The sequence below is a fragment of the Aspergillus saccharolyticus genome (assembly GCF_003184585.1).
Source record: "Aspergillus saccharolyticus JOP 1030-1 unplaced genomic scaffold BP01scaffold_6, whole genome shotgun sequence".
Lineage (NCBI taxonomy): Eukaryota > Fungi > Ascomycota > Eurotiomycetes > Eurotiales > Aspergillaceae > Aspergillus > Aspergillus saccharolyticus.
In genome coordinates this window covers 1,022,848-1,048,617 of record NW_020290616.1, presented here as the reverse complement: position 1 = coordinate 1,048,617, position 25,770 = coordinate 1,022,848, and the positions used below count along the sequence as shown (strand labels likewise).

The following is a 25,770-nucleotide window of genomic DNA, read 5'->3' as shown; positions in this document are numbered from 1 at the left end:
GTAATAAAGAAAGGACCAGAACCATATTTTGTTCACCCTCAGAATTAGAAAGCAGAGGAAAGGGAAGAGAGAAAGAAAAAGAATCAGAAATCAAGCGGCACAAGGAATGGAGGAAGAGTGATAAAGGAGGGGTTGAAGGCGAATGAAACGAGGAAAGGGAGGAAGACGAGGAGGTTGAAGCAACTTGGGGAATCAAGAGAGGATCGGGTACAGGCAGAAAACAGCTCAATGATTGACTGATTTGCCTGTGCTGGTTGCGATGCGATATGCATGAGGCTGGACTAGAGTCGAAAGGGGATGAAGGCTGCAGCTAAACGAGGCCGCATTATTTTCTGGGAATATTATTTTAAAGACTCATGATCATTTACCGCCATGATCTTCACCGTCACTCAATCACTCCCCCATCTATCCAGTCAACCATGATCCCAGCTTAACCCTAGTTTTGTCATGCCTGGTTGACGGCCGGAGTTTCCCGGATTATGGACGAGAGCTGGAGTCTAGAGTGTCAAATCAGTCCCAAAGGGATGGCTGGACCCGCTTGGCTTGGGGTTAGTAGTTAATTGTCCAGATGAATCAAGAACGGGAGAAACCGATATATCTCAAATTCTCGAGGGTAGTTCCTGGTCGGCTGCAGGATCGTCGTGGTCATCATGGGCATGGAGTGATGAACAGCCTCAAAGTGACACATCCATGCAAGGGATGGACTGGGAATGGACCGCGATCGAGATGGGGAGTTCCCTGTTTGCATGGGCTGCTGTTGCTGCGGCTGCTGCTGCTGATAGTGATGAATAATACTATAATCTTGAATTGACTAACGATCGAAGGAAATCGGATACGAAGAAGACCTGAGGAAGACGCAAGAAGAAGAGGAGGAGGAGGAGGAGCTGAGAATTAGAGATGAAGCAGGGCTTAGATCCAGCTCATTACAGTAGGTACCTAGTAACTAACTAGTAGTTACTGCGTACTCCACGTATTGTTGGTAACTAACTATAGGTTAACTTTCCCGCCAAGTCTAGCCCTTTTCTTCGTTGCCCGATGAACCTCAGCGGAAGATGTCTTCCTTGTCGCCTGTCTTTTCCACTTCTACCTCAACCACGTTACCACATTCCCTCTCGTATCTCTCCTATGATCTCTTTAGATCTCAATCTCTCTTCCCGCCCCTCGGACATGCCGACTGTCAAGGATTCAAAGAATTCAAATAATATATATTGTTCGCTTGGTGAGTGCCGACAGCCACTCAAGATCCGGTGCCTGGTTGCTGCAGCTACTAGGGCAAAAAACTAATCTTACACTTCGCTTAACATGACATACATTAGGACACATCACATTGCGGTAGGGAGGATCTCCCTGTGGGTTGCCTCTTTCTTCTCAATCGTCTGCCACGTTATCCTTCCTCCGTTTGCAACTGCAGCCCAATCCGAGAGTGTGAGACTGTGAGCACATTCGGCCGGTTGCAGTCCGATCTCGGAGTTAGAGCCTCCATCCATCCCTTCTGTGTTTGTGGCTTAGTACAAAACCAAAACATCGGTGACACATTATCGCTACAACGACTCTTATGATTATTGTTTCATCTGCCACAGCCGTTCTGGCTGTTGATTGAGTCATTAGATTCACAGAGAGTTGTACACTGCTCGTGTCGTTCTTGGGTTTTGCTTGTTCTTGGTCACACTGGCCGATCTCACAACCCAACCTCTGCCATGCGCGGGATCGACTGGCTGGTGGGTCAATACTTGCAAGGAACTAAGAAATAGTCGTGGTCCAGACAGGTCATATAGCACCCGGCTCGTGCCGTCCTAGTGACCTCTCTCTTGGATGTTCTTGTCGCCTTCCAATCCCCTGTCTCGTTCTTGCTGCCCTGCAGTGTTCGACCCTTCACGGCGGACTCCCAAAGACATCCAGCGACCCCGAGACGAGACCAGCTCCCATGATTGCCTGTTTTGTCAGCGACGACGCCAAAGGCCCCTCTTATCACTATACAGCTCCACAAATGTCCGCCGCAGCGGACAAGCTGTGCGACGGATGCGAGTCGGGCATATTTCGGATGGGCGGAATGAATATGTGCTCCCGGGCCCCAAATAGACACCGATCGTCTCCGCAAAGACGGTAAATATCGCCGTGAGGCCCATTTTCCAGGTTTTCGTTAGCATCGTGCTAGATGGAGCAAGAACTTGGGCCTCACGACCGAGCAGGTCCGCTCCACTCCTCAGCCCAGAAGCCCTGGATCGAACCAAAACATCATTCACCGCTTGGACTGTGAACATTCCAGAACGACAGAGACTCGATGAAGCCACCAATCGCGAGAGACACCGCTCATGCTTTCAGGGATCTGGCCCACTGGCTCAATCGATCTGTTTCAGATGTGTCGCTCGGCGGAGGTTGATCTTATGGCGGTCACTAATACACAATTGCTGCCGATTTTAGCGGCGGCCCGCCATCTTGACAATCGGAGGTCAGACCGCATCCTCCTTTACCGTCCACCAAGCAAGTCACAATGGCTGCCAACAAAGCTTTGATCGGCGTTCAAAGCACTTGCTCTGACATCACCATGACTTATGTATGTTCGTGTCGCTCATCACCTTCACATCGGTGCTACCAACATGTTTTGTACTCTTCTAGCTTTGGGGATACCTGAGTCGCCAGAGTATGTCGGTGAGACACAAATATGTGATCAGCAGACAAGAATACGAGGGCAAGGTTGAGAAGGTGTGGATGAGCGCCGGACCCGCTACAGTCTCTGCCTAATCTCCATTCTCAGCTCAGTGTGAGTTGTAAGCTGTCTATCCAACATCCAAGGCAGAATATGATTGCCATTCCAGCTGCATAGTGCCCCTCACGGTTATACACGGAGTGACATACAGGACAATGAGACTTATGGTCCAGTCGTCTTGTATAGTATTCGTAGTATAATGGCCGTTCGGAATTGGAATAGTTGATGAGAATATTTATTATGCTATTCATGTATAAATGCACTCACTTGTACTGTACCGCCTTGGGTAGGCGCGATCAGGTGATCGGGTTGAACGGTCAAACTGAATGCCGACTTCACCTACTCCTAGTATACATACACCACTGGTCTCTATCATCAATCGGCATCTCCACTTGCCTTGCAATTGTCACTCGAACAAGAGATAAACCGTTCTTCTGACAACTCTTGAACTAACCTCTGAAGGCTACCAACAGCAGCTCATTTAGAGCAAACAGTATTTGAGCATGGAGCACGACCTTGAGCCAACCACAAACATGCAGCCGCCGCCTTCGACCCAAGCCACATTACAGAATGTCAATGCAGCATGCAGAAGTATGAAGATAACAATCTGTTGCTGTCGTTGCTTGTCTCGCATTCATCACGAAACGTTTCGGAGGCCATCGAGCTAAAGAGCCGAGATTAAGATCATCAAACGTTGGGCCTGGCGCTCTGACAAGCGAGTAAATGATCAATTCATCTTCTCACTGCCTTTCATGAATTGACTCTAACTGACGTTCCAACCACTTTCAGGTCATACATGACACCGGTTCACGATTCTGCATTCATGCGTATCTCTTGAACTTTCGCTATACTCAATCTCAAATTATGCATGACTGAACAATAGGATCATCCGAATCAGCTCAGCAGCAAAGTGAATTCCGTACCTTATCTCCAGAGCTAAAGCCGAAGCTATCTTCACCAATTCATCTCCCATCTGCATCGAATTGCGTGTTTGCTCTCTTCAAGCACTAGCGATAAGTGGCTTGATATAGGAGAAGCATTCTCCGAGGCCCGAGCGTTAATGTCTGCAGAGCAAGTTGCACAGACCCAGCAATCAACGGCACTACTACGCAAACACCCTTTGAGCCCAATTCCCCTGGCATGATCACGAACCCCGATGCAAATGAGATAGACAAACACGGGCCCGGAGATTAGGAACGACCTCTACAAATGATGCCCCTTTACCGGACGGATGGTTCATGAAAGCCCGCTGATCGTTCGCAGAATGGAGCGGCAGGCCCCGGCTACGTGCATCGATAAGCAATCAACAAAAGCGTAGAGAGCGCCACCGATCCCTTTATTCTACCACAATATGGGGTGCTACTTCGAAGGTAAGGCTCACTTTGGAAGATAACCAAGTAAGTTCGACCCCAGCTCAGTCCGTGCATCGTGCGTTAGATGATTTGTCACACCCGGGCTGGGTTGGGAGCTCCCCGATCGCGTGGCGCCGTCCGACTTTTGCTCGCAGGAGGGTATCAGGTTGTGTCACGAGTGATTGCCGCATTGGCGGTGCTAACGATTCTAGCTTGACGTGACGAGGAGTTGTTTATGTAGGCAGAAGGTTGCTATTCGCGGATCATGACCTTAGTAACTCCCACATTTCTCAGAATATCTCGGATCAGAATCGTCCAGTAGGTGCTTGCCATCGCTAAAAGGGAAATGAATTTGGTCTGTCTTGGGCCTTTGGAATGCAGGCCTCATTCGTTGAGCTTGATAGCCTATGTCAAAAGCATGCATGCCAACTAATGCTTGTCATCCGTGTTACCTTGACCGCCCTACTATTGAGTTGTGACGCACACTATAAATCGCAGCGGGATCAGAATTACAAAATCCTGCTGCTGGTGGCAAGGGCATCTCCTATCTTCTCTCCTATGCCGAATCCTAACCCCTGGGTACGGCGATGAAATAACTGCTCGGTCGGGCTTAGCTCGAGAGGTATTGACAATGTTTGCTTTTGTGGAACAGATTGAGATTCATCCTGAGCTTTCAATGCTGGTAATATTATCATCGGCTTAGTATTTGTCATGCCTGTGCTTATTTGCTTTTAGTAACTAGTATCCGTAATCTGATGCAATTCGTCATGCGTGATCATATATATGCGGTGGAGCACGGCTAACTAAGCTTAGCAGCTAACTTCATATCTTCTTGCGTTAATTGATCCCCTTGTTTCCGGACAGCGCTCAACCGACCCATTTTCAGCAAGCGTGAGATCATGGCCTCATCCCCGAAGTGGCTGTTATGTTCGAAATCCGGCTCCTGTCCATACGCAACACGCGCCACATCCACCATCATGCGAGCAGTCATGCCCCAAACCCGGTACCGCGCGACCGCGGCGACCTTCTCCTGCTCCTTGAGCTGACTGATAACGTGTTGCTGTTCTTTGCTCTCAGTCTTCGGTTTGGCCACTTCCTCCGCACGAACCGGCACGAAGAATTGATGCACTTGTTTGTTGATTAGCCCCGGGGCACAAATTGAAACCGTACCCTCGCTCCGAGTTTCCCACCGGTGAAAACGGACAATGAAAGAGAGAAACTTACTCCTCCACCGACTCTCATGCCACTCCGTCCACGATCCACGATACCACTCCGGATCGGCATCGGCCTTGACGCGGAGGAAGTCCTGGAACGGGGCGGTAAATACCGCCGCCACCTCTTTGGCATCCAGCCTCGGGATCAACGACACCTCGGGATCAGCGTTCTCGTGCGTGGCGTCATCGTATGAGTGCAGCAAGGCCACACACGGCCGAACCACCAGCTCCGTGCGGGCGAGGTTGGCGGGTAATTCGCAGAGATGCTCCACGCGAAAGGGCGGCGGGAATCTCTGGGGGTCTTGGGGCAGACCAATCTCCTCGTAGGCCTCGCGGCGAGCAGTCTGGAAGGGCGATTCAGTGAGAGCGTCGGCGCGGCCTGTGTTTGTCAACTTTTCATTTCTACTATCTCATCGAGCCCAGTAACAAGAAAAGAAGATACTCACCCCCAGGTAACGCAGCCTGACCCGCATCTTTTCCCGCAGACCCATTAGCATACATATACACATCCATCACCAACACAACACACCAAGGATGGATGATGAACCAAAAATGCAGATACGGCGACTGCAAACTCACAAGAACTCAACGTCTTCGCCCGCATCGTCAACACCACCTTCAACTCCCCCGTCCGATCCGCATACAGCAGCACCAAGACCGCTGCGCGTCGCGACAGCGGCACATGCTCGTAGTTCGAAGGAGGCGGGGTGTAATGTCTGAGGCGGTCGATGGCGGCCTATTCTCGATTTCGAGCCAACAGTTTAGAGTTTAGTATATGCTATCAAGTACTAAGGATTTGGAGTCGTGCGGAGTGAAGCATTGGTCGGTACTGGAGAAATTCCCATCTATAGACAGACAAATGGAATCTCGATAGATGGTGGGCTTCCATTTCCTCCTTGGTTCGGCGGAAGGGGCTAGTGTGCTGTGCTAACACTCAAAGGCAATGGCGTGTATGATACAATGTAGTACATGACATAGTAAGACATACCTGCGAAACGGGATTCAAGCGCGGCATTGTACTCGTACTCAGTAATCTCCCGATCCCACTTGTAGATTGAGACGGAGAGGAGGGTACCCCTAGCGATATTCGTGTGATGTTTTTGCGAGTGTAGTAGTATGTAGGACTAGTAGGTCGGTGGACGAGGCGGGAGAAGGGGTGCATTGCCTAAGTCCTAGATATGCATTTACTGCAAGGGACCAAGGGGATAAGGTAAGCTAGTAAGAGTATAAGTACAAGCTCTAAAAAAAAATGAAAAGTAGAGAAGAGAAAAAAGGTTGCGGGGCTATTAGATAGTATGCATGAGTTGGGGCTGGGCTGCCTTGGCTTGGGATTTTACTCTGTTGGAGGTACGGAATAAGAAGTAGTGGAGGAGGGAGGATGCGAAGTTACTGTACTTCCGGAGTTGAAGGTTGGTTGCCGAGGTTCATGGGTTGTAGCAAGGGAGATTGTCCGAGGGGAGAACCACGGGGTTCTTAGTTTGATTTCCCTGGGATGCAACAATACTTATAACTAAATAAGTTACTTCCTCACAAGATATGATCTCATGGATTGACCCAGCCGATTGGAATATCTCAAACTATGTTCCTTCCAAGTTGTTGTATCATGAAGCCATGCATCCCTGTCCTTTAACACAGAACGGAGTACACCCACAGAACAATCCATCATGTCTATGTATAATTGAAAAACTAACTAACACAAGAGTAGAAAAAGTAGAGTAATATGTCTATATGTCACAGGGTCATCAAATTCGACGCAACGCCCACACAAAAACCAAAACAACAGATCAAGCCAGCTGGCTGCTTTTATTTCTTCTCCGTCTTGGTCGCGGAGGCAGCTTCCTGCGCAGGGCTCTCCTCAACTCTCTCCCCCTCCTTGACGGCCTCGCTGGCCTCGCTGGCCTGCGATGGCGACCGGTACTTGGCGTCATCCTTGTCGTCGTCGATGTCCTCAATATCCTGCGGCGCCGAGACGCCCTTCTCCTCGTTCTCGCTGTTTTGGCTGTTCTCCTCCTCGATCAGCTCCTGCTGCTCCTTGATGACCTCCAGACGCTGCTTGTTGGTGGCCGCGCCCTCGGCGTTGTGCACCTCGAGCTCGATCTCGTGGAAAAGCTCCTCGGGGATGCTGGACAGCACGGACTGCAGCGCCTCGATCTGCGTCGCCATCTCGGCCTCCTTACCACCCTGGGCGTAGACGTAGGCGTTGCTCAGGACGAGCAGGGTGGAGGGCACACCTTGCTTCAGACGCAGGTCCAGCCACACGGATAGATCCTCCCGCAGACGGGCGGGAGACACGCCGTGCGTGCGGATGCCGCGCGACGCGCACGCCATCTGCAGCTCCGGCACGGACAGCGACTCCACGCCTTCGTAGAAGATGGCGCGGTCGTCGCGCTTGATCTGGCGCATGCGGTGGCGGATCGTGTACCGCAGCATGGCGTCCGTGCCGAACGTGTTGAGGTTCATGTACTTGCAGATCCCCACCAGCTGCGGCCGCGACAGGTTGTCCAGCGTGAGGTCGTCCTTGAAGATCTTGCACACCTTGATCACGTCCTCCGGCGTCGGGGATTCGCCCGTGGTCCGGATCTTCTTGAAGAACTCGGTGAACTCCTCGTTCTTCACGGTCGCCGCCGTCACGGGGAGACCCGACTCCCGCAGGGTGTCCTTCAAGAATCCGGAAACCTCCTTCCGGGTGGAGCTGAGCTTCAGGGCCTTTTTCTCGCGGCCCTTTTGGCCTTCGTAGGTGCTGGGCAGCATGTTGGGGAAGAGCTTCAGGGCGACCGGAAGCAGCAATTCGGCGAAAGGAATTATGACGAACATGGAGAAGGGAACGAGACGTCCAAGATCGGTGACGGTTCTGCGAAGCTGTACTCATCCAGGAAATAACGGGATTAGCCAACGGTCAACAGCGAGCCAGCGCGCCGTGGGTTGAACTCTTACCTGGCGATGCTCTCTCCGGCTGAGCTCGTACCCCGCAGCCATCTTCAGTGCAAGCCGGGAACTGATCTTGACCTCAGTGGCCAAGAGCTTCGTGCCGTCCCAGTAGTGCTGGGCTTCCTTCTTAATCTTCTGGCCAATCGTCAACTTCTTCGTCTCTTTCTTCTCGTCGGTCTTCTTGTCGGCATCGGTGCTCTTGGCCGTCGTCAACTCATTGCTCGAGGCCTCGGTGCTCTGATTCTTGCCGGGAACGGCAACGGACTGTTCGGAAGCAGGCACCACTTGCTGGTTAGTGCTCTGCTTGCTGGCGGGCTGCTGCTGCTCCGCAGCGAGCGGCTTCTTAGCCTGTTCGGCATTGAAGCCGGGGGGAGGGAGAGGGTCCGAAGCAGAGGATGTGGAAGAGGTTGGTTCCGTAGCATAGCCGCGCTGATGAGGCACGAGAATCGCAAGGGCGGAGATGTGGGATGGCAGTCCTCTGCCGTTGAGGCGGAGGTTTGCTGCGGTGTTCGCAGCCAAGGCACCGGTCAAACGAGGGCGGACTATGAACCCAGCATGAGATCAGCCATCAGGTTGATTCCAAGGAGGATTATCGGCCGGCCGCATGGTGTGTAGTCGTGGGATACTTACCGACCAGGTTTGATCGCAGCGCACCGCTGCCGCGCATAAGGCTAGCTGACCTCAATGTGACGGACATGGCGGAAATCTAGGAAGTTGAAAAGCTCGGCGTAACGAGCGAAGGCAACAGTAGACACAGCAATGCGAACTTTGTAGTGTGGAGAGTAGTCGGAGCAAAAAAAAACGCACGATCACAACCAGAGGCGATATAGTCGAACCTCAGGGAAGGGAAGATGTCGTCGTAGTGTCGTCGGCGCAGGTATGGAGCAGAGTGGCTACTCACGTGACATCTCCGGTCTTCGGGGATAATTTGGATTTTGTCGCCGCCGAATCGGGAGCTCCGCCTCGCAGCGCTTACTCCGTAAATCCCGAGCGAGTCCGCCTTCCTTCTACTCCGTACAGCCTGAGTATAGGGGAATTTAGTTGATTAGTTGATGTCCAGTCTCTGACTCACCACCGATGCAGGCCATGTAATTGGAGAATATAATCATTGGCTCTAATCACAAGTCATTCAATCATCATAAGAACACTTCCTCTCTACCGTATCTATTTGCTACATCCAGACGCAGAACACAACTCTTACCAAGGGGCAAAACCAGCAATGATCATCGAGAAAGCAGAAAGAAAAGGAACGACTATTAAGTTGGGTATCGAATGCGAAGGACCAGAACTCGAATCAAGGCGCAGATGCTGTGCGGAAATAAAACACTAAAGCATTAACACACCTTCCCCTACCCGCAAGAATCACGATCTCTCTCGCACAGTGGAGTCATCCTTGGCAGCCGTAGCATCCTCAACGCCAGTGGAAGCTGCAGAGGCATCAAGAAGGGGGATCGCATCGATGCCAGCCTTGTTGGGCTCACCATTACCAGCAGTAGCCGATTCGCCGTGGGCTTTCCCAGCGGAGAGTGCGCCTTGGTCTAACGGTAGCAGCATGGGGCTGATTGCTCCCTCGGGAGATGAATGCCACCGCGCTACATCTTTCTTCAGTTCCTCCAGCTCTTTCTGGAAGCGCTTGCCGAAGATGTCGATGTAATAGGTGGCGCCGTTGTGGATACTGAGGATAAAGAGGGCGGTGAGGAAAGCTCCACTGGCCCACCGAGACCAAAACCAAAGGGGGCAAGGGATCATCGTTAGAATCGCATAGAAATATTGAATCATCATGAAAGCAGGAGCTTGCAGAGATTCAGGTAGGCTCAGAACGATTTTGCCGATCCAGGTCTTTGCGTAGGACTTGCGGAGCCAGGTGAAGCTGGTCGGACGCCCGGCAGCGATTTTTTCTGCACGCCGAACCGTTATGAAGCAGTGGTAGGCCGACTGCCAGATTATGTATGGTACAGTGGCCCATCCCATCATCTCGAGGAGGGTGAAATGATCGGGTGAGCCCGGTTCGCTGAACTTGATCGCATAGATGGCCGGGAATCTTGCTTTCAACGTTTCTGCAGATGTCAAATGGACTAAACAATGCAGAGACACTGGCGGCATAATATGAATGAACAAACTAGAAATAGAGCTTAGCAGATGCTCCGAAGGGGGCGAGGTCGAACGCGCGCTTACCTGACCACCTTGTCCATACTGTGGAATACCATGGAGTTGCGCCACATGGCAATGGCCACTGCATTGTTGCCGAAGGTCAGACAGAATGTGCTGATGAACAGTCGCTTCGAACCGGGGAAGACCCAGATGCTCAGCATGCAGAGCATGTTCACAAAGTAACACAAGTCGGCGAGGAAGTAGTGGTATCCTCGCTTGTGGTATCCGTAATATCGGATAGGCATAAAGTAGGCCAACTGTGCGCTGAACCAGATGTAGAAGTACTCCGGCCATCCGCCTAGCAGATAGCCACTGATGAAGATATTGAGGACACCGGCGATGAAGGAGATTTTCTCACGCAATGTCACGGTTGAGGTCGCATTCCATTGTTTACCCAACCTTTCCACGCCATTCTTCATGCGCTGGCGATACTTGTCAAGCTGTTCATCCGCCGTCGGAACCCGTTTCTTCCACTCGCCCACGACGCGTTCTCTAGCGTTCAAAGAGGATGACTTGAGTTTTTCGCGCTGCTTCTTGACCTTCGCCTTCTGCGCATTCAAAGCTTGCTGTAGCTTCTCCAGCCGCTGGGACAAGGAGAAATTGTCAAGCAAGTCGAACACGGTCAGCTGGTCCAGAGCGGGAAACGTCTCCCAGTCGTCATGGTAAGAGAAGGAAGGGTTCCGTGACAGCCGGCCCGGAGATGCTGGCGGAGAGTAGAAAGTATTAGGCGTTCCTGGGGCCTCGTCCGCGTCGGACAGCTCTTCGGCCATCGCTGCTTGCAGGGTAGGAGAGTCGCCGCTGATTAGCGACTCTGTCTTTTGAAATTCTGAGATTCCACTACCCTCCTCCATGATGAGTCTCTGCTGGAAAGAGAAGATTGTAGGACCGTCGCGGTTGTGCGGATAGGGCCGACTGAGAAAACGACCTATAGTTAGCATTCCCATCTTGACTGGCTGCAATCTGGATTTGCCAATGAATACGCAAGCGCGTAGACGACGACCGAAGAATCAAGAGCAGCGTGAAAGTATGGGGTAAGGGGTATTTATGAGCCTGATGCCCGCACGAGCAATGACTTACTGATAGGAAGGGCCAGATGATGCGCGCCCAGGATCGGGGAGACTGATAAGGTAAGGCAGTCCCAACGTTACTCCGATCCAATAGCTGAATGCGGAGAGGAAATTTTGATGAAGAGTTCAACCAGTATGCTTCAGTGCTGAAGGCGCATGATCCGAGCGCCAGTTGTTGATCCAAGGGTTGGAGGGACTTTGGAGAAGAAGAGAAAGAAGGTAAAAGAGTGAGCAGCAAGTGAGAAGGACGAGGGTCTGGGTGTGCACGCGTTGACGTAGCTGGTTGGCCCACTCAAGCTAGTTTCCCGTTTGCTTTGGCGGCCTCAGGCCTTCAAGTTTGACGTGCATCCATTCATCCATCCATGGACTGGTCGCGCTGATCGGTGGAGTTGAAACGGCCCACAAACCAATCGCCAAAGTGCTTGTCCCCACATGGTGGCCCGGAGATTGTGCTGCCTCAGGCCCCAAGATATCCCCTCCTATTACTGGTAAATATACTAAGTTACTACCGTAAGTATAATCAAGCTGGATCAGGCCCTATTAGCAGGCTAGTACTCAACGTTTGATCGGACTGTCTCTCGTCTTCTGAGTGGCTTTCAATGATCAATTAACCTTCAACCTTGTCGTGCTACTACCATATTCGTGTTGCGGGTGACTTCCACCGGCTCGATGGACTGAGTCACCAACTGCCTAGTGCCTGTACAAAGAGCTTTATGATGCTTCAATGAAGATCTTGCTTTCCATCAGAGACTTGTCTACTTCTGACACTGGGTGGTTGCAGATGGGTGAAAGAGTGAATCACCGAGGTTAATTTGACATGGAAAAAAAGTAACCGAGAGAAAGGAATGGTGTCCCAATCGCATCGCCGGATTAAACTACCTCGCTTCGAAATCTTCTTTACATTTCTCTACTTGATTCTTGTTGTAACCTAGCAGCATCACTACTCGCTTCAAATCAAGGAGGGCCCACGCGGAAGTACAACACAAAGAAAGTGTGAGGAAGCTAGCAAGCCAGCGAAGACATACAGACTCCATCACACGGCGAGTTTGTAATATTTACAGCACACACAAGAGGAATCCCCGCCCTCTCTACCATGAACAAAACTCAGTAACCATTATATGGAATGGTTGCCCAGTAACCTGAGGCAGCACCCTGCCCATGCCCACTGGGCGGAGGCGCCACTTGCTGGGCGAAGTACTCTGGTAAACTCTGGGATGTCGTAAACGCACCAGGGTCTCGGCTTGACTTCGAAGGAGCACCCATGTCCGCTGATTCCTTTGGTAACCCACTTTCCAGAGAGCATTCGCGGCTGATCGTCAACGTCGATGCTGGCGAGAGAGAGAAACAAGCGCTTGGACTTGCCGAGCCTTTCTCTGATGTTCCTTGGCTTCTTCCATCAGATTGGTACATTCTCTCCGGGTGCTCTCTGTCTAAGTCTGTTGTCTTCGCTGAACTTGTAGTGAGTGATGTTGTGTGGGAAGTCATATGATTCTGGAGACGTTCTGAGCGCGAATCGTCTGATGGCCCCTGCATCTCAGGAATATGCTCATCAGCCAGCTGAGCCTGATAGACTCGGATTGTGGTTTCGCCACCTGATCGTAAGACATTAGTTCCCGACTTCCATCGAGACGGTCTCAATTTCATTAGTAGTGACTTACTAATCTTTCCATCTAGGTATAATTCCTCCATCTGTCGGACATAAAAGATCTCATCCAGGACTTCCAGTCTTCGTGAAGGTTGAACTTGACGTTTGACATCTTGGGCTGCTTCCTGAAGCTTCTCAGCCGTTATTCCCTTGCTGTCTTTCAGATTGCACAGTATGTGTACAAGCAATTTGATCCGCTCTGCACACCGCCAAGTGTCAGCAGGTGTCCCAAAAGAACATGAGGTGAAATGATCTGCTCACCGCGCTTGAACAGGTGATCAGGCTCTCTGTGTGTTACCCCAGCCGGCCACCAGTTGGGTTTGGTCAGCTCAGGATCCATCCTCTGGGAAGAGGAGGCCGAAGTCCGTCGGCCATTATACGGGTGATTGACCTGCTTGCGGGGCTCTACTAGCTTGATGAAAGCCTTTGCAATCACTCTGCAATTCAGTTGTTGGAATCTGTCGAAGGCCTTCTCGTAATATTGGCGGAGGATGTCTGTCTCTCCTAGTCGAAGGACCGTTGCCCTTGTTGCTGAGTTTGGTTCATTATCCGAAGTCGAAGACGATTCCGTCTGTCTCAGGCTTCGACGGGGGCGCTTGAAGCGCAGAGAAACCAAATCGCAAGGAATGAGGCTCGCGGGTCTTGCCGTTCCTGGTTGAGCCCAGGAAGAGTAAGCCGTGGTGGTGTCAGGGGCCGGCATGTGACCTTTGGGACATTGTCATTATTCCTGCCTCATTCTTTCTCAATCACCTTGACATCCTTCTGACTTACTCGGATGCAAGTGCCATGCTGATGCCACCGACCTGAGGAACTTTGCTTGCACCTCCTCGGTGAATATCTCCCTCTCACTACCTGCAATCGAAGGAGATCCCTCGGAGCGAAGCTGTCCACTATGGTCAATGTACAGAACAGCATAGTGGGAACAGCGCATGGCCGAAGCCAGTCGTTGCATGTCCTATGTGCATCATGTCAGAAAGCCGGATGACCTCTCGTTCCTCTGCAGGGTTGGCGAAGCCCTTACTAAGTGGCTCGACTGAGCAGTCATATTATGGTACGCCGGCAGCTGTTCACGGTCCGACCCTTTAGCTTCCATCAACCGATTCGTTCCATGCAATTCACAGTTTGGACTTGTCATACTTTCAAGAGACAAGGGCCACCTGTGTCCAGTGACGCCGGTTTTCAATGTGTATATGGAAAAGAGCGGCTCGCTTGGAACCCTGAGAAATTATTTGATTGGGTCCGCGGCTATCTCTCTGTGAAGAGCAGCTCTGAGATATTAATCGGCTTGAGATGTATCTTAAGCTCAATCATCAAGGACTCGGGCAACAGGTTATATAGGTGTGAGGTCACTCATATACTAACGGCGAGACTCGACTGAACCTGCTCATCCGGGTCGACGATCGGAAGCGATACGAAGACGGTGCAAAAGTACCTTCCGCAACATTGAATCCCACTGGACCTCTGTCAGTGGGGTTCAGCCCAGCCTGGTGGCGGTTCTGACGTGCAAAACTAATGCAAGGATAACAAATACGCACAGGCAGAGGCCAGACACTATTGCAAGAAACTGTCGTGCTCCGCATGTTATAGCCCGATGCCCATGTAAGCATGGTGCCTTATCAAATCCCCATAAAATTCCCGGTTTGTGTCATTGCGAACCGCACATGCCTGGCTCAGCTCCCTCGACGCCTAAACTAGTACTCTATTGAGTGATGTCGAATGGATGCTTTTGTTCCATTGCATTATGCAAGAGCATACCACCAATATTTGCGAGGTCGCGCCAGAAGCGCACGGCTTGATCAACATTACTCCGTGTCTGGCTGGATTCATAGCTTTGGGAGACAGGCGAGTAAGCTCCAGCCACAAAACCACAAGAAGCTCCGATGCAGTAGCACAGGTACACGGCTGCAGAGCGTCTAGACCTGTGCTACCAAAGTAGAGATAGCTTGAACTAATAATGGGTTCTCATCAGAGACGTACATTCACCGGTCATTCATCACCCCAAGCTTGGATTCGAGATGAGTACGCTTGATTATGATATCCACAATCTAAAAAAGTCAAGCGTCTCGGCCAATCGTCCTCCGAGTTGGCCACTCCTAATGAGTATCTGCGACACCAATGGCGTACGTACCCAGCTGATGTTCGAGGCCAAAATAGCTTGCATCGCCCAGCAGTTGACGCGCTATTTCAAGCAGTGAAGATCACATGGCATCGGAAAGTACTAAAATCCCACAACCGGAAATCAATGATAGGCTGCTGATGTCAATGTCCTGGTTGCATGATGGCGATACAACAAGTTGCCATTCCCATACAGGAACAGTATTATTCATTGACAGTTGCCCAACTCTAGTTCTAACTTTCCACCAGTGGGAATGATTCCATGCTTTAGGCCACTCCAAACTAGCTTTGCTGATGGTTTCGATTCAATCTCTGCCCTGGGAGCTAGTGCGCTTATTGCGGAGGTTGGGTGTCAGTGCGAGCTCGTAGCCTGACCGCGGATCGCACTGATCCTCTGCTCCATTTGCTTTCATAGCGAGCTCAGCAACAAAGTTTTAACTGTGATGCGAAGTCCCTTGGTGGCGCACGGATCAGTCCTCACTTTCCCGATAGGCTTGTTTTGTCTCGAACCTGTATAGCCTGGATGCTTCAGATCTTATCCGCTGGAATGCTTTCCAGACAGACAACTGGGGCAACCTCAAGGCCACGAATTGAAGCAGCATTCAGTTGCCTTCAATCCCATTGTTTCCGATAACAATTCAATGCAACAGTAGTCGCGGATCTGGCATCCGCCTATGACGATTGGCCCAAAGCTCTTTCACCGATCCTGCAGTCAGAACAGTCAGGGGAGGTAGCAAACAAACAGACCCCTTGGAAAGATGATTGCCGACCCACTTGCAGGCTGAAAGTGTTGTAACAGTTGGTACGAAGACTCCTTAGTCAATTTTGCAGTCTATTTAGTACCTACTATGCTAATGCTGCAACTACCAACCAGATCGAGAGACCCTATTGATGCAACAGGGAAGATAACGGCCGCCGTGACTCGGATGCCATGCGGGGAAAATTTGGCGGCAAATCAACTCCCCCTCCCCCGTTGCTCGTTTTCTCTTCCTCTGCTCAAGCAAACAAATCGCCACTCGGTCAGGCGCGTGTCGCTTCAAGAGGCCATGAAGTGCGATTGCCGTTATAGGAGAGGTGCAGTCGGCAAAACACTCGCGTCTGTACAGAATTATGCGGGATGAGCATTGTTCCAGGATCAGGTGCATTGTGGCTTACCGGGTCAGGATTGCGAGCATTTACGGCACTACACAGACCAGGTGAAGACTACTCCGTACATCACTTCTGAATGACAGTGCCATGTGTCATGATTTTTCCTGCCGCGGCACTGGAATGACTTACCAAGTCATTCCATACGCAATTCAAGTTATGCAAAAGTGACCTGTCTTTCAGTTCGTTAGCGAGAGTCTACCGCTAGACTATCCGCTGCATGAAGGAAAGTGATCAATCCAGCGGTGGTCCACCGCAGCAGATACTCAATCCCGTCTTCGGTGGCTGTCCGGCACTGCCAGCCAGGTCTGTGGCGCTAGATTTTACAGATCCCAAAACTAATCCGGATTAGAGTTTCTGTACACCGATCATTTGATCTGTCGACTTGCACTCCACACTCACACAAGATACGGGCCAAAACTGACTATTGACTCCAGGTCGCTTCCAGTTGCGGCTGGCTTCGCCTCTGACCTGAATGCCTACACGCAAGTGGCTGTCCGCGACTCACCTCTGAGTAAGGATGTATTTAGCTAATCCCGGAACAGACTATTGACTTCTAGCTTTCTTGGTACTGGGTCAAATGGCCCGAACCTTCGGTATGCTTGGATCGCCCAGGAACTCCACTCATTTGCCTCCTTCATCGCTTGAAACATGATGGCCAGATTTGACATCAAAGTTCAGCCTCATGAAACGCAAGAGTCAATGGTTAGGGTGGCGGATGCGCTTGCTTTTGCTGATCAGGGTTATTACGGAGCACGTCAAATTAGACGCATCGAAGAGGGGGTTACGGAGTTTAAAGAAATGATAGTTGTGGTCTATCATTGCGCACGGCATCATGCCACACGCTAGCCCCGGTTCAGATCGGATCTTCATGCTCTCCGCAATGACGCTCGGTGTTCTCAACCTGTCTCTATATGTAAGGCTGCTGCAGACACGGCAGCAGCGTTGTCATGATTGACAATCTAAAGAGGAACCTTTCCGTATGGCCATCTACCCTGCGCTCGCTAGTCGAAGCTTTGTCTGGCTCTTACCACTTCAAGAGGGCAGCGCTGGACCAGGGAACATCAATGCTCACGGTTCCATCTTTGCTCACCTGGACTGTCTCCTCCGTCGTAGTGTTCGGCAACCGCACAGGCTTCCCATTCTCCAGCTCATAATTGTACGACCAGCCATCCCAAGTTATTCCTGTGATGGCGTTGCTACCGTTCGCTGTCAGTCGCTGCACTGATACAGTAGTTCCCGGGGAGGCCGATGGCACTTGGAAAACATAACTTGCGTTGGGACGCTGACTGCTCACTTGATCGGTGTAGTTGAACTCTACCAAGTTGATGACAGCAATCCGGGCCAAGGCACCATTTACGTACGCGGCATATGCAGCCTCCGTGTCCCGCTCCAGCGGAAGATTGGCGATCTGGACATCATCCTGCTCGCCGCCCTCGCCGCCGTGGAGCATGGCCGCCACCATGACGTTGCCGTAGTAAGGGGCCTTGGTTCCAATGGTGGTCCTGTTGGTGTCAACCGGCTGCCAGGAGATGTACCGGTAGTTGAGCCCCTGGTGCATGTGGGTACGCCGGATATTCTGTGAGGCACAATAAAGGTTGAAGTCAACGCCCCAGAGCGCTGCACCGAACGAGTTGGATAGTCCCGCGGCGCCTTCGTTGTACAAGGAATTGGTCTCGCCCAGGATATAGGGAATATCTGTGGTCAGGTTCTTTTGTTGGAGGATGGTCGAAACATTGACATGCTGCGCGACACTCTGGACCGTCACCGTATGATTCATTAGTGTCTTCTGCAGTGTAACGCCCGGTTGCGTGGCGCCGCCAATGTAACTACCATTCCAAATCTCCGTCAGTAAAGGGGGGAGCAAACCAACATTTGTACACGTGCGGGAAAGAGGGGGCGAGGGCGTGAAGTAACGCACTTATGCTCCGAGTTCAGGGCGATATTCCTCTTCCTGTCCAGCCCATTCTCCCATGTTACCACGGGATTCAAACTATTGCTGACCCCGGCAAATGAGGGAGCGATATACTTGGCCTCGGCGAACTCGGTCGAGCACGACTCCCGCATCTTCTTCCGGATCGCACTGGTCTTGTTCGTCCACTCATTCACATAGTCCTGCTCCGTCCAGGTGGGCGGCCGCACGGCGCCCTGCGCCGACGTCTTGTACAGATCGGGCTCGTTTCCCAGCTCCCAGAACGCCAGCCGTCCGCCCTCAAGCGCGCGACACACCAGCGGCACTGTCTCCAGCAGCTGCGCGAACTGGGCCGAGGTGTTCCGGCCGAGGTTGAAGCCGTGGATGAACTTGGCGCCCGGCCAGGTGCCGTAGGACTCGAAGAACGAGGGCCCGATCGTCAGGAGTAGCGGGTAGTCGGTGCTGATGCTGGGGACGTAGGTGCCGTTTGTAGCGACGGCGAGGGTTGGGTCGTAGAGGGCAAAGTCCCTGTCGAGGGTTTAGCTCTGACCACTGCAAGAAGCATAAGATTGATCCTCCTCTCGAATCGAGGCGAAGCATTCGACGCATATCTTTTCACAACATTCATGCATCTACATGTTCATCACGGATGAACTTCTCGGGAGGAGAGAAAAAGAAAGTAGTTAAGACATACTGCGTGTTCCCTCCCACACGGATATAGGGCTTGACCCCCTCCAACTCCGCCAGATTATCCAACAACTGATTCGAAAAGGTGTTGGGATGCGTTCGGTTTCCTTTTGTGGGGGGGTGGGGGGTGGGGTTAGCAACTTGACATAATCTCTTTGGGATGACAAGCGAGATGCAAAGTACGGACGGAGTACATGCACTTCAATCCCACCATCTCATGCTTCCATCTTCTGCCCCTCAGACGCAATCACCAAGCACTGCAGTACAGTACACCCTACCCCCTTACCACCACCACCACCACAATGCACAAACCTTTTGGGGAGAAAAAGAATGTCAAGAGATAAAATAAGACCATCCATACCTGCATAATCCGGGAAGAACACAAACTCAATCGAGAACGAGACAAAGGGATGCAAAACCGGCAGACCTGCGGATTCGGGCACAGAGGGACTCACGACCACCGCGCTGGTGTTGTTGGATGCAGAGGTGATAGTAGCAGTAGTAGGAGCGGCGGTAGTACTAGTGATGTGGCTCAGTGCCGCGAGGGCTGCCGCTGTGATTATGCGGCGGTTGTGGAGGATGATCATTCTTCTGGGGTTGATTTGTTGTGTACTTGCGGTATGTATAAGTTAGGACCTGTTGGTTAAGGGTATGGAATACTCGGTGACTAAGTTACTAGTCTGAGTGTACTGTACTTTCGATTTTGCTCAGTCGCTCCTAATATGTAGATGTGATGATATTTGTACTACTAACTCCACATCAAGAGGGAGTCACCCGTCGCGGGATTTATATAGCTTGCGACAATGCAGTCGGAGTCTTGGAGGTAAAAGAGGGGGTCGATTCACATCTCCTGATGACTGTCGTGTCGATGTAACTCTGCAGGATCGTTAAGAGTGTTATTGGCGGAGATGAGGACGGAGTTCTTCCGGGGGCCAGGAATCGATGGAAGCTGGAGATGAAAGGATTTGCGGGGATGGCGGGGATGGACGAGAGTCGATGTACTGCTGGTATCGTAAGATTCGGACTTCTCGCCGTGATCGGAGCAAAAGTTGAGCATTCATGCCAGAAACCCCAAAGAGAAAAATCAGAGTGATTAACACCAGAAAGCAGAAGAAAGTCCCATTAATCCGTGGCACAATAAGCTAAAGGCATACTGCTCATAAAGGAAAACAATAGCACAACCAGAGCATGATATATTCTACACATCATATGAAAGTCAAGAAACGCAGGCTGTCCGGTCTTTTCGATTCATCATTTAGTTGTATTTACGGAGCTGCAAGCATCCAATTAGCCTCTCGTCAAGCATAAAACGTCCTGGAAGGGTTCTTACATCAAGGGTCAAGGATTTACTGCTGTTCTCCACCTGATCTCGGTAGATTCCAACCAGTGCTTCACTGTTCTGAAAGAGTCCGTTCTTCAAACTAATGACGATGAACTGCATACCCGGAGCAGCGTGGTCATGGATGTAGTTGGCGATTCGCGCAACATTGGTGTTGTCGAGCGCGGCATCCACCTCGTCCAGCACGAAGAAGGGAGACGGTTGGTAGGAATGAATCGCGAACAGTAGCGCCAAAGCGGCCATGGTCTTCTCTCCTCCAGAAAGATGCTCCATATCCCGGAAACGCTTGAGCGGGGGCATGGCGTGGTACTTAATGCCGTCCAGGTAGGGCTCATCGGAGTCCTCGATATCCAGGTAACTGTCACCATGTTAGCAGAAGCTCAATGAGAATAAAAATAGGATGGAGACGTACGCTTGTCCACCGAGTGGGTAATTGGCACTCTTCGTCAACTCGCGGTAGATAGGGCCGATTTGCTCGGAGATGTGAGAGAAGGCCTTGTTGAAGAGGTCCGACCGCTGGCGCATCACGTCTTCAAACTCGTCTTTCGCCTTGCGAGCACGCTTCCGGGCATCTTCAAAGTCCTTCTCTGTGGCTCGAAGCTTGTTCTCCACGCTCTCCAACCGCTCCATAGCGCGTGAATTAGGTGCCATCTTATCGAGCTCGCTGTTGAGAGACCGGACCTTCTCGAGCAGTTCCTCTTCCAGCTTCTCATCATTCTCCTGTATTCCCAATGAGTGAAGTGCTCCGCAGACCCAGATCTAGACCACTTACCTCTTTGAGTGTATCTCCAAGAGAATCAAAGTCAACCTCGATGCCATAGTCCTGAATAGTAAGTGTATCACCACCACCGTTGGCATCTTCGTCCACATCCATAGCGTCTGGATCCGCCGCTTGCACCAAGTCATCAATGGGAAGCTGATCCAGAGGGTTGGAGTCTTCCGTAAGCGGAATATCAATATCTTCCAGCTTGCAACGTCGGAGAAGGGCGTATCGACTGGAAGAGTTGCGTTGAATTTCTGCCTCAAGGGCATTAACGTTCTTTATCGTGCCCTCAACCTCTCTGGTGCGTTTTTGGAGCTCTCTACGGTGATGTGCCAGGTTCTCACCCGACTGAGCATACGCCTCCTCCTGCTCTTCAAGTCGTTTATGAAGAATGTCCAGCTCTTCGTTGTACTGGTCCATCTGGTTTCGGATGCGCCCCTGTTCAGCCTGAAGCTCCCGAATCAGCCCCTCGTCGCGTTCACGCTGTACCTTGAGGCTAGCAACTCGCTCGATCGTAGCCTGCAGTCGCTGCCTTTCAAAGCTCAACTGATTTTCAATTCTGCTCTTCTGCGTCGTAAACTCGAGTTTCTTCTGAGCTGCCTCCTCCTGTAACGATCCCTGTTGAATTTCGTACTCGCGGATGTTGGCATATCCCAGACGCTTGCAGAATTTCTTGTACACTTCGTTCTCCACGCTGCTGACCTTCTGCTGGGATGCAGCAATGGTTTCATCGAGGTCTTGTAACGATTCCTCGCGCTCGGACAACTTCGGCCGCATATCTTGCAGCTGACCCCGGACAAATTCCAGTTCGCGATGCTTGCTTTCGAGGTTTCTTTCAAGTGCTTTGAGCTCGTCCCGAGCATACGCAAGACGTTGCTCGAGACCAACAAGATCACCTTGCAGCGTCTCCTCTTCAGTGCCGCGGCGATGGCCCTTGGGTAGGCTGGCTAGGTCAGCCAATAGCTTGTCCTTGAGCTTGTACAAGTTCTCCACTTCCGAGTCCTCCCAGCGCTTAGAATGCTGTTGAGGTCCTTTGCCACCAGTCATCAAGCCGCCTTTGTGAATGACAGTGCCATCCAGAGTGACGGCCTTGGCATCCACGTTCCGCTCATAGCACAGATATTTGGCGGTTGTTAAATCATCGCAGACGATTGCATTTCCGCATGCGTAGCTGATAGCTCTGGCGACCGAATCGTCATAGTCAATCGTCTCGATCGCAGGACGCATTCCACGATGTAGGCCTTTGAGGTTTGAGTTAAAGGCTTTGACCTGAATTGTCTCCAGTGGGATAAAGGTAGCCTGGCCTGCTCTTTGGTCGCGAAGATGTTGGATGCATTCCTTCGCGGTCTTCTCGTTGTCAACGACAATCGCGTCGAAGTGCCGACCAAGAACAGTACTCACTGCCTCGGAGTACTTCTTCTGCTTGGGCTTGCAAAGGTCACTGACACGACCCTTGACCCCGGGGAAAATGCGCTTCAGCGTGGAAATCAATTCCTTGGCTCTGATCTCTCTTTCAGACTGCTTCCTGCCATCATCTGCGTCTAACAGCTTCTTCAGGACGACTTGCAACTTCTCCTCCAACTCCGTTCGCATCCGAGAAACACGCAAACGTTCAGAGGTCGCAGCATTGAGTTCCTTCTTCTTCTCATCGATATCCTCGGAAGTCGTCTTGACTGTGTCGTTGAGGGAGCTCTTGCGCTCGGCCAGAGTCTGGGTCTCAGATTCCAACGTCTTGAATTGCCACTCGGCCCCTTCGACTTTACTCTTGAGGCTGTTCAAAGCCTCGGCTTCAGTCTTCCGCTGACGGCGCAGGTTGTCGAGATTCAGTTGCTCGGCAGAGGATCTCTTGCTAACCTCCTCTTTAAGCTTCTCATACTCTTGCAAATCAGCCTCACTCAATTGACCGCCTTGTTTGCTCATAGTCTTCTGCCATTCCGCCTCCCATTGCGCCTGGGCTTTCTGGACGATCTTGAGGTCCGTCTCTAGCTGTTTCACATTTGCGGACTGGGAGTCCTTCTCCCGCGTAATTTCTGCAATACGAGAAGCAAAGCGTTCGACCTTCTTCCTGGTGATGTCGATCTTCTCATCAACGGGGACGAGTGCGTTGGCAGCCTCTTTGATGTCCTTCCTCTTCTTTACAATGTTCCTCTCCGCCTGGGCAACATCCCTACCGACCATGGCGTGGCTTTTCTTGGCTTCCTCCACATTCTTCTCATACTTTTCAACCCCGCGACGGAATTCCTTCAATTCGTCCTGGTATTTCAAGATATCAGCACTGGATTCATCGATCAGGCGCTGGAAGTGGAAAAGCTTCCACAGAATGTGCGTGATGATCGCCTGGTCGCGTTCCTCAGCCTTCCTCGCGTAGTTCTCCGCTTCCCGCTTTTGTTCCTGGTACTGTTTGATTTCCGAGTTGATACCCCTGCGGCGGTTGAGCTGCACGGTCTGGGATTCCGCTGCCTCCTCAGCCTCCGCCTTCAGACGCTCGTACTCTGCCTTGTACTCCAGACTGCCCGAGATCTGCTCGATCAGCCGCGTCAGATCCTTGGGAGACTGCGATGCGATGGCTTCGACGTCACCCTGGAAGACGAGGAAGTTGCGCGCCTTGATCAAGATGTTCTCGGCCTCGAGCGCTTCGTTGTACTGCTGCGCGGTAACAATGCGATTGTTGATCCGGTACTCGCTGACACCCTGGCTGGTGATGGACCGCCGCCATTGCTGCTCCTCGCCCGCATCGTCCTCGTACACGGCCATGACCCATGCAGTGCGGGGGTCGTTCGATCCGGTCGGGTCCTGGGACTGGTCGCCATCGAGTTCATCTTCGGGCTGTTCCTCCCCATCCGCCGCCCCGTCGATGGCGTTGCCGTTTGCATCCACCTTGGAGGTACGCAAGACACGACCGCGGTAGACTAGGTCGCGGAGGTTCGTAGATCGTAGATGGGACGATTTGATGCCGAGAACGAACGAGATAGCATCCATCCTGATGAAATTGATACAATCAGCTCAAGTTTCCCCACGCGATAGATGTTCCGCGCAGGTGTTATTCCGCGGAAGTGGGAACGCACGAATTCGACTTGCCAGACCCGTTGGGCCCGATGATGGATGTGAAGTACGCATCTCCAAAGAGGAGGGTGTGATGACCCTTGTACGATTTGAAGTCTGATGTGGAAGTCAGTCGGCGACATAGCGCTTCAGGATGGGGTTCGGCGTACTAAAAAGCTCGAGACGGATGAGCTTCCCCATTTTGCGACAGAGGGGTCGCGTTGCAGCGACTGTGCGCGAGACGGATTCAGAAAATGCAGGGGTACTGGATGCAGAGATATGGAGGAGCTGCGCCCACCGCAAAATGGGACGAAGGCTGGATTAGCCCGGCTGCACGGAGCAAGTGTGGAGGGGCGCGCGCAGCATTCACTACTTGGGGTTATCTGGAAGTCGCGTCACGGACGGTTGATTGGGAGGAGGGGAAGACGCGCTGCGGAGAGGGTCACGTGGTTCCCATATTTACTCCAACAATTTCCCCGGAGTAAACTAATCACACATCCTCAGCAATCTTTACAAACGACAGTCTTAAAAAGCTAGAGTTTGCAATATGTACATGGCAACTGAGAAGCAGCAGCAGGGCTAAGAAGTAATGCTGCAAGAGGAACATTAGCCCCCAAGATAGTGGTACACAAGTGATGAACAGGTTTCCAAAGTAATCAGACATCAGAAGAGGGATATCGTAGCAAACTGAGACTTCACATCTAGCGTCTTATAGTCACAGGGTTACCAATGACCAAAAAGTCCGGCGAGACGAACCCAGCGGAATCCATGCGGAATTCACCCTTCTGGCCATCCACTTCCACAAGGATAAAGTCCTCGCCGGTGAACAACTGGCGAACAGAGCGGAACAGCTTGTAGAAAATCATACTCATCTTCTTGCCGGGTTCCCTGAAGAAACTCACTTGTGAGCTCTGCTGGATTGTGCCCTTCCTACCAGCAGCATCAGGTGACATCACCAAGCGCCGCGCAAAGGCAATCTGGTGAGGTAGAGCGTCGAATTCATAGGGTTTGCGGAATGGGATGATGCTGCGGACGGTGAAGCGAATATAGGTCGCGCCATTCTTGTTGACGGCTTTGACAGCCCTAATCAGTTTGTTGGTCTTGGACATGAATACGGTGCCCATGACGCTCATCATGACACAGATACCACCAAACGTGACCTTCTGCCACATGGGGAGAGGTACGATGGGGTCGCGGAAGGTGATATTAGAATTATACACCGAGTAAGCAAAGCAAAAGACGGTGATACCGTAAGCACCTAGAATGTAGCTGCGCTGCGAGGGTGCCTTGAAAAGCAACAGCTCTCCCGAAGGCTCATGTGCGACTTTTTGTGTTAACCTGCCAAAGCCCCCCTGCCGTCTGCCCGCGAATTTCAAGGTATCTTCGGCCGGTTGCTGGACCTTAGGCTGCGCGACGGGCTTCTTGGCCTTGACGGCAGCCTTTGCGCGAGGAGCACTGTACGAGAAGAACCGCCATACTGGACTAGAGATCTGGTGGTTGGGAGAGAAGGCACTCCGAGGACATTGCTGGCAGAATGCCCGGAAAGCAGAAGGTCTGGCAGCAAACATGGCCGGTTTCAGACTCGAGTGGTAGCCCCTACAGCATCAGGAAAGACCCCGAACAATTAGCCTAGAAAATCTAGAGTCAACAAGAGCGCAATTGAGCTTACCTGAGATCATTCACAGCAGGTCGGCGATGGAGC

The 25,770-nt window shown here is 51.8% G+C and overlaps 7 protein-coding genes across 7 annotated transcripts; all 7 read right to left on the bottom strand.

Moving 5' to 3' along the window:
- Positions 1-4,848: 4,848 nt before the first annotated feature.
- Positions 4,849-6,599, bottom strand: BP01DRAFT_354479 (NUDIX hydrolase). The gene is made up of 5 exons (XM_025574434.1): positions 6,262-6,599; positions 5,853-6,009; positions 5,720-5,746; positions 5,284-5,652; positions 4,849-5,187 (listed from the first exon to the last, which is right to left on the bottom strand). The coding sequence occupies exons 1-5, from the start codon at positions 6,286-6,288 to the stop codon at positions 4,859-4,861; spliced, it is 909 nt and encodes a 302-aa protein (XP_025433930.1). The 5' UTR covers positions 6,289-6,599; the 3' UTR covers positions 4,849-4,858.
- A 231-nt stretch (positions 6,600-6,830) lies between these two features.
- Positions 6,831-8,970, bottom strand: BP01DRAFT_354477 (MRS7 family protein). Its single transcript, XM_025574433.1, has 3 exons — positions 8,832-8,970; positions 8,208-8,743; positions 6,831-8,132 (listed from the first exon to the last, which is right to left on the bottom strand). The coding sequence occupies exons 1-3, from the start codon at positions 8,896-8,898 to the stop codon at positions 7,077-7,079; spliced, it is 1,659 nt and encodes a 552-aa protein (XP_025433929.1). The 5' UTR covers positions 8,899-8,970; the 3' UTR covers positions 6,831-7,076.
- Positions 8,971-9,310: 340 nt separating this feature from the next.
- BP01DRAFT_354475 (glycerophosphocholine acyltransferase) lies at positions 9,311-11,701 on the bottom strand. Its single transcript, XM_025574432.1, has 3 exons — positions 11,430-11,701; positions 10,377-11,264; positions 9,311-10,320 (listed from the first exon to the last, which is right to left on the bottom strand). The coding sequence occupies exons 2-3, from the start codon at positions 11,201-11,203 to the stop codon at positions 9,564-9,566; spliced, it is 1,584 nt and encodes a 527-aa protein (XP_025433928.1). The 5' UTR covers positions 11,204-11,264; positions 11,430-11,701; the 3' UTR covers positions 9,311-9,563.
- Positions 11,702-12,523: 822 nt separating this feature from the next.
- Positions 12,524-14,611, bottom strand: BP01DRAFT_409437 (DUF2841 domain-containing protein; the record flags this gene model as incomplete). Its single annotated transcript, XM_025578852.1, has 5 exons — positions 14,086-14,611; positions 13,821-14,019; positions 13,326-13,769; positions 13,012-13,263; positions 12,524-12,801 (listed from the first exon to the last, which is right to left on the bottom strand). The coding sequence occupies exons 1-5, from the start codon at positions 14,197-14,199 to the stop codon at positions 12,524-12,526; spliced, it is 1,287 nt and encodes a 428-aa protein (XP_025433927.1). The 5' UTR covers positions 14,200-14,611.
- A 2,652-nt stretch (positions 14,612-17,263) lies between these two features.
- BP01DRAFT_201190 (glycosyl hydrolase family 79 C-terminal domain-containing protein) lies at positions 17,264-19,638 on the bottom strand. Its single transcript, XM_025571031.1, has 4 exons — positions 19,286-19,638; positions 18,932-19,031; positions 18,247-18,765; positions 17,264-18,154 (listed from the first exon to the last, which is right to left on the bottom strand). Exons 1-4 carry the CDS (start codon positions 19,509-19,511, stop codon positions 17,353-17,355), a joined length of 1,647 nt encoding a protein of 548 aa, XP_025433926.1. The 5' UTR covers positions 19,512-19,638; the 3' UTR covers positions 17,264-17,352.
- A 281-nt stretch (positions 19,639-19,919) lies between these two features.
- On the bottom strand, positions 19,920-24,133 carry BP01DRAFT_354470 (cohesin subunit SMC1). The gene is made up of 4 exons (XM_025574431.1): positions 21,036-24,133; positions 20,676-20,983; positions 20,255-20,621; positions 19,920-20,197 (listed from the first exon to the last, which is right to left on the bottom strand). Exons 1-4 carry the CDS (start codon positions 24,003-24,005, stop codon positions 20,180-20,182), a joined length of 3,663 nt encoding a protein of 1,220 aa, XP_025433925.1. The 5' UTR covers positions 24,006-24,133; the 3' UTR covers positions 19,920-20,179.
- Positions 24,134-24,613: 480 nt separating this feature from the next.
- BP01DRAFT_314214 (uncharacterized protein) lies at positions 24,614-25,761 on the bottom strand. Its single transcript, XM_025572529.1, has 2 exons — positions 25,738-25,761; positions 24,614-25,664 (listed from the first exon to the last, which is right to left on the bottom strand). Exon 2 carries the CDS (start codon positions 25,634-25,636, stop codon positions 24,770-24,772), a length of 867 nt encoding a protein of 288 aa, XP_025433924.1. The 5' UTR covers positions 25,637-25,664; positions 25,738-25,761; the 3' UTR covers positions 24,614-24,769.
- Positions 25,762-25,770: the final 9 nt, after the last annotated feature.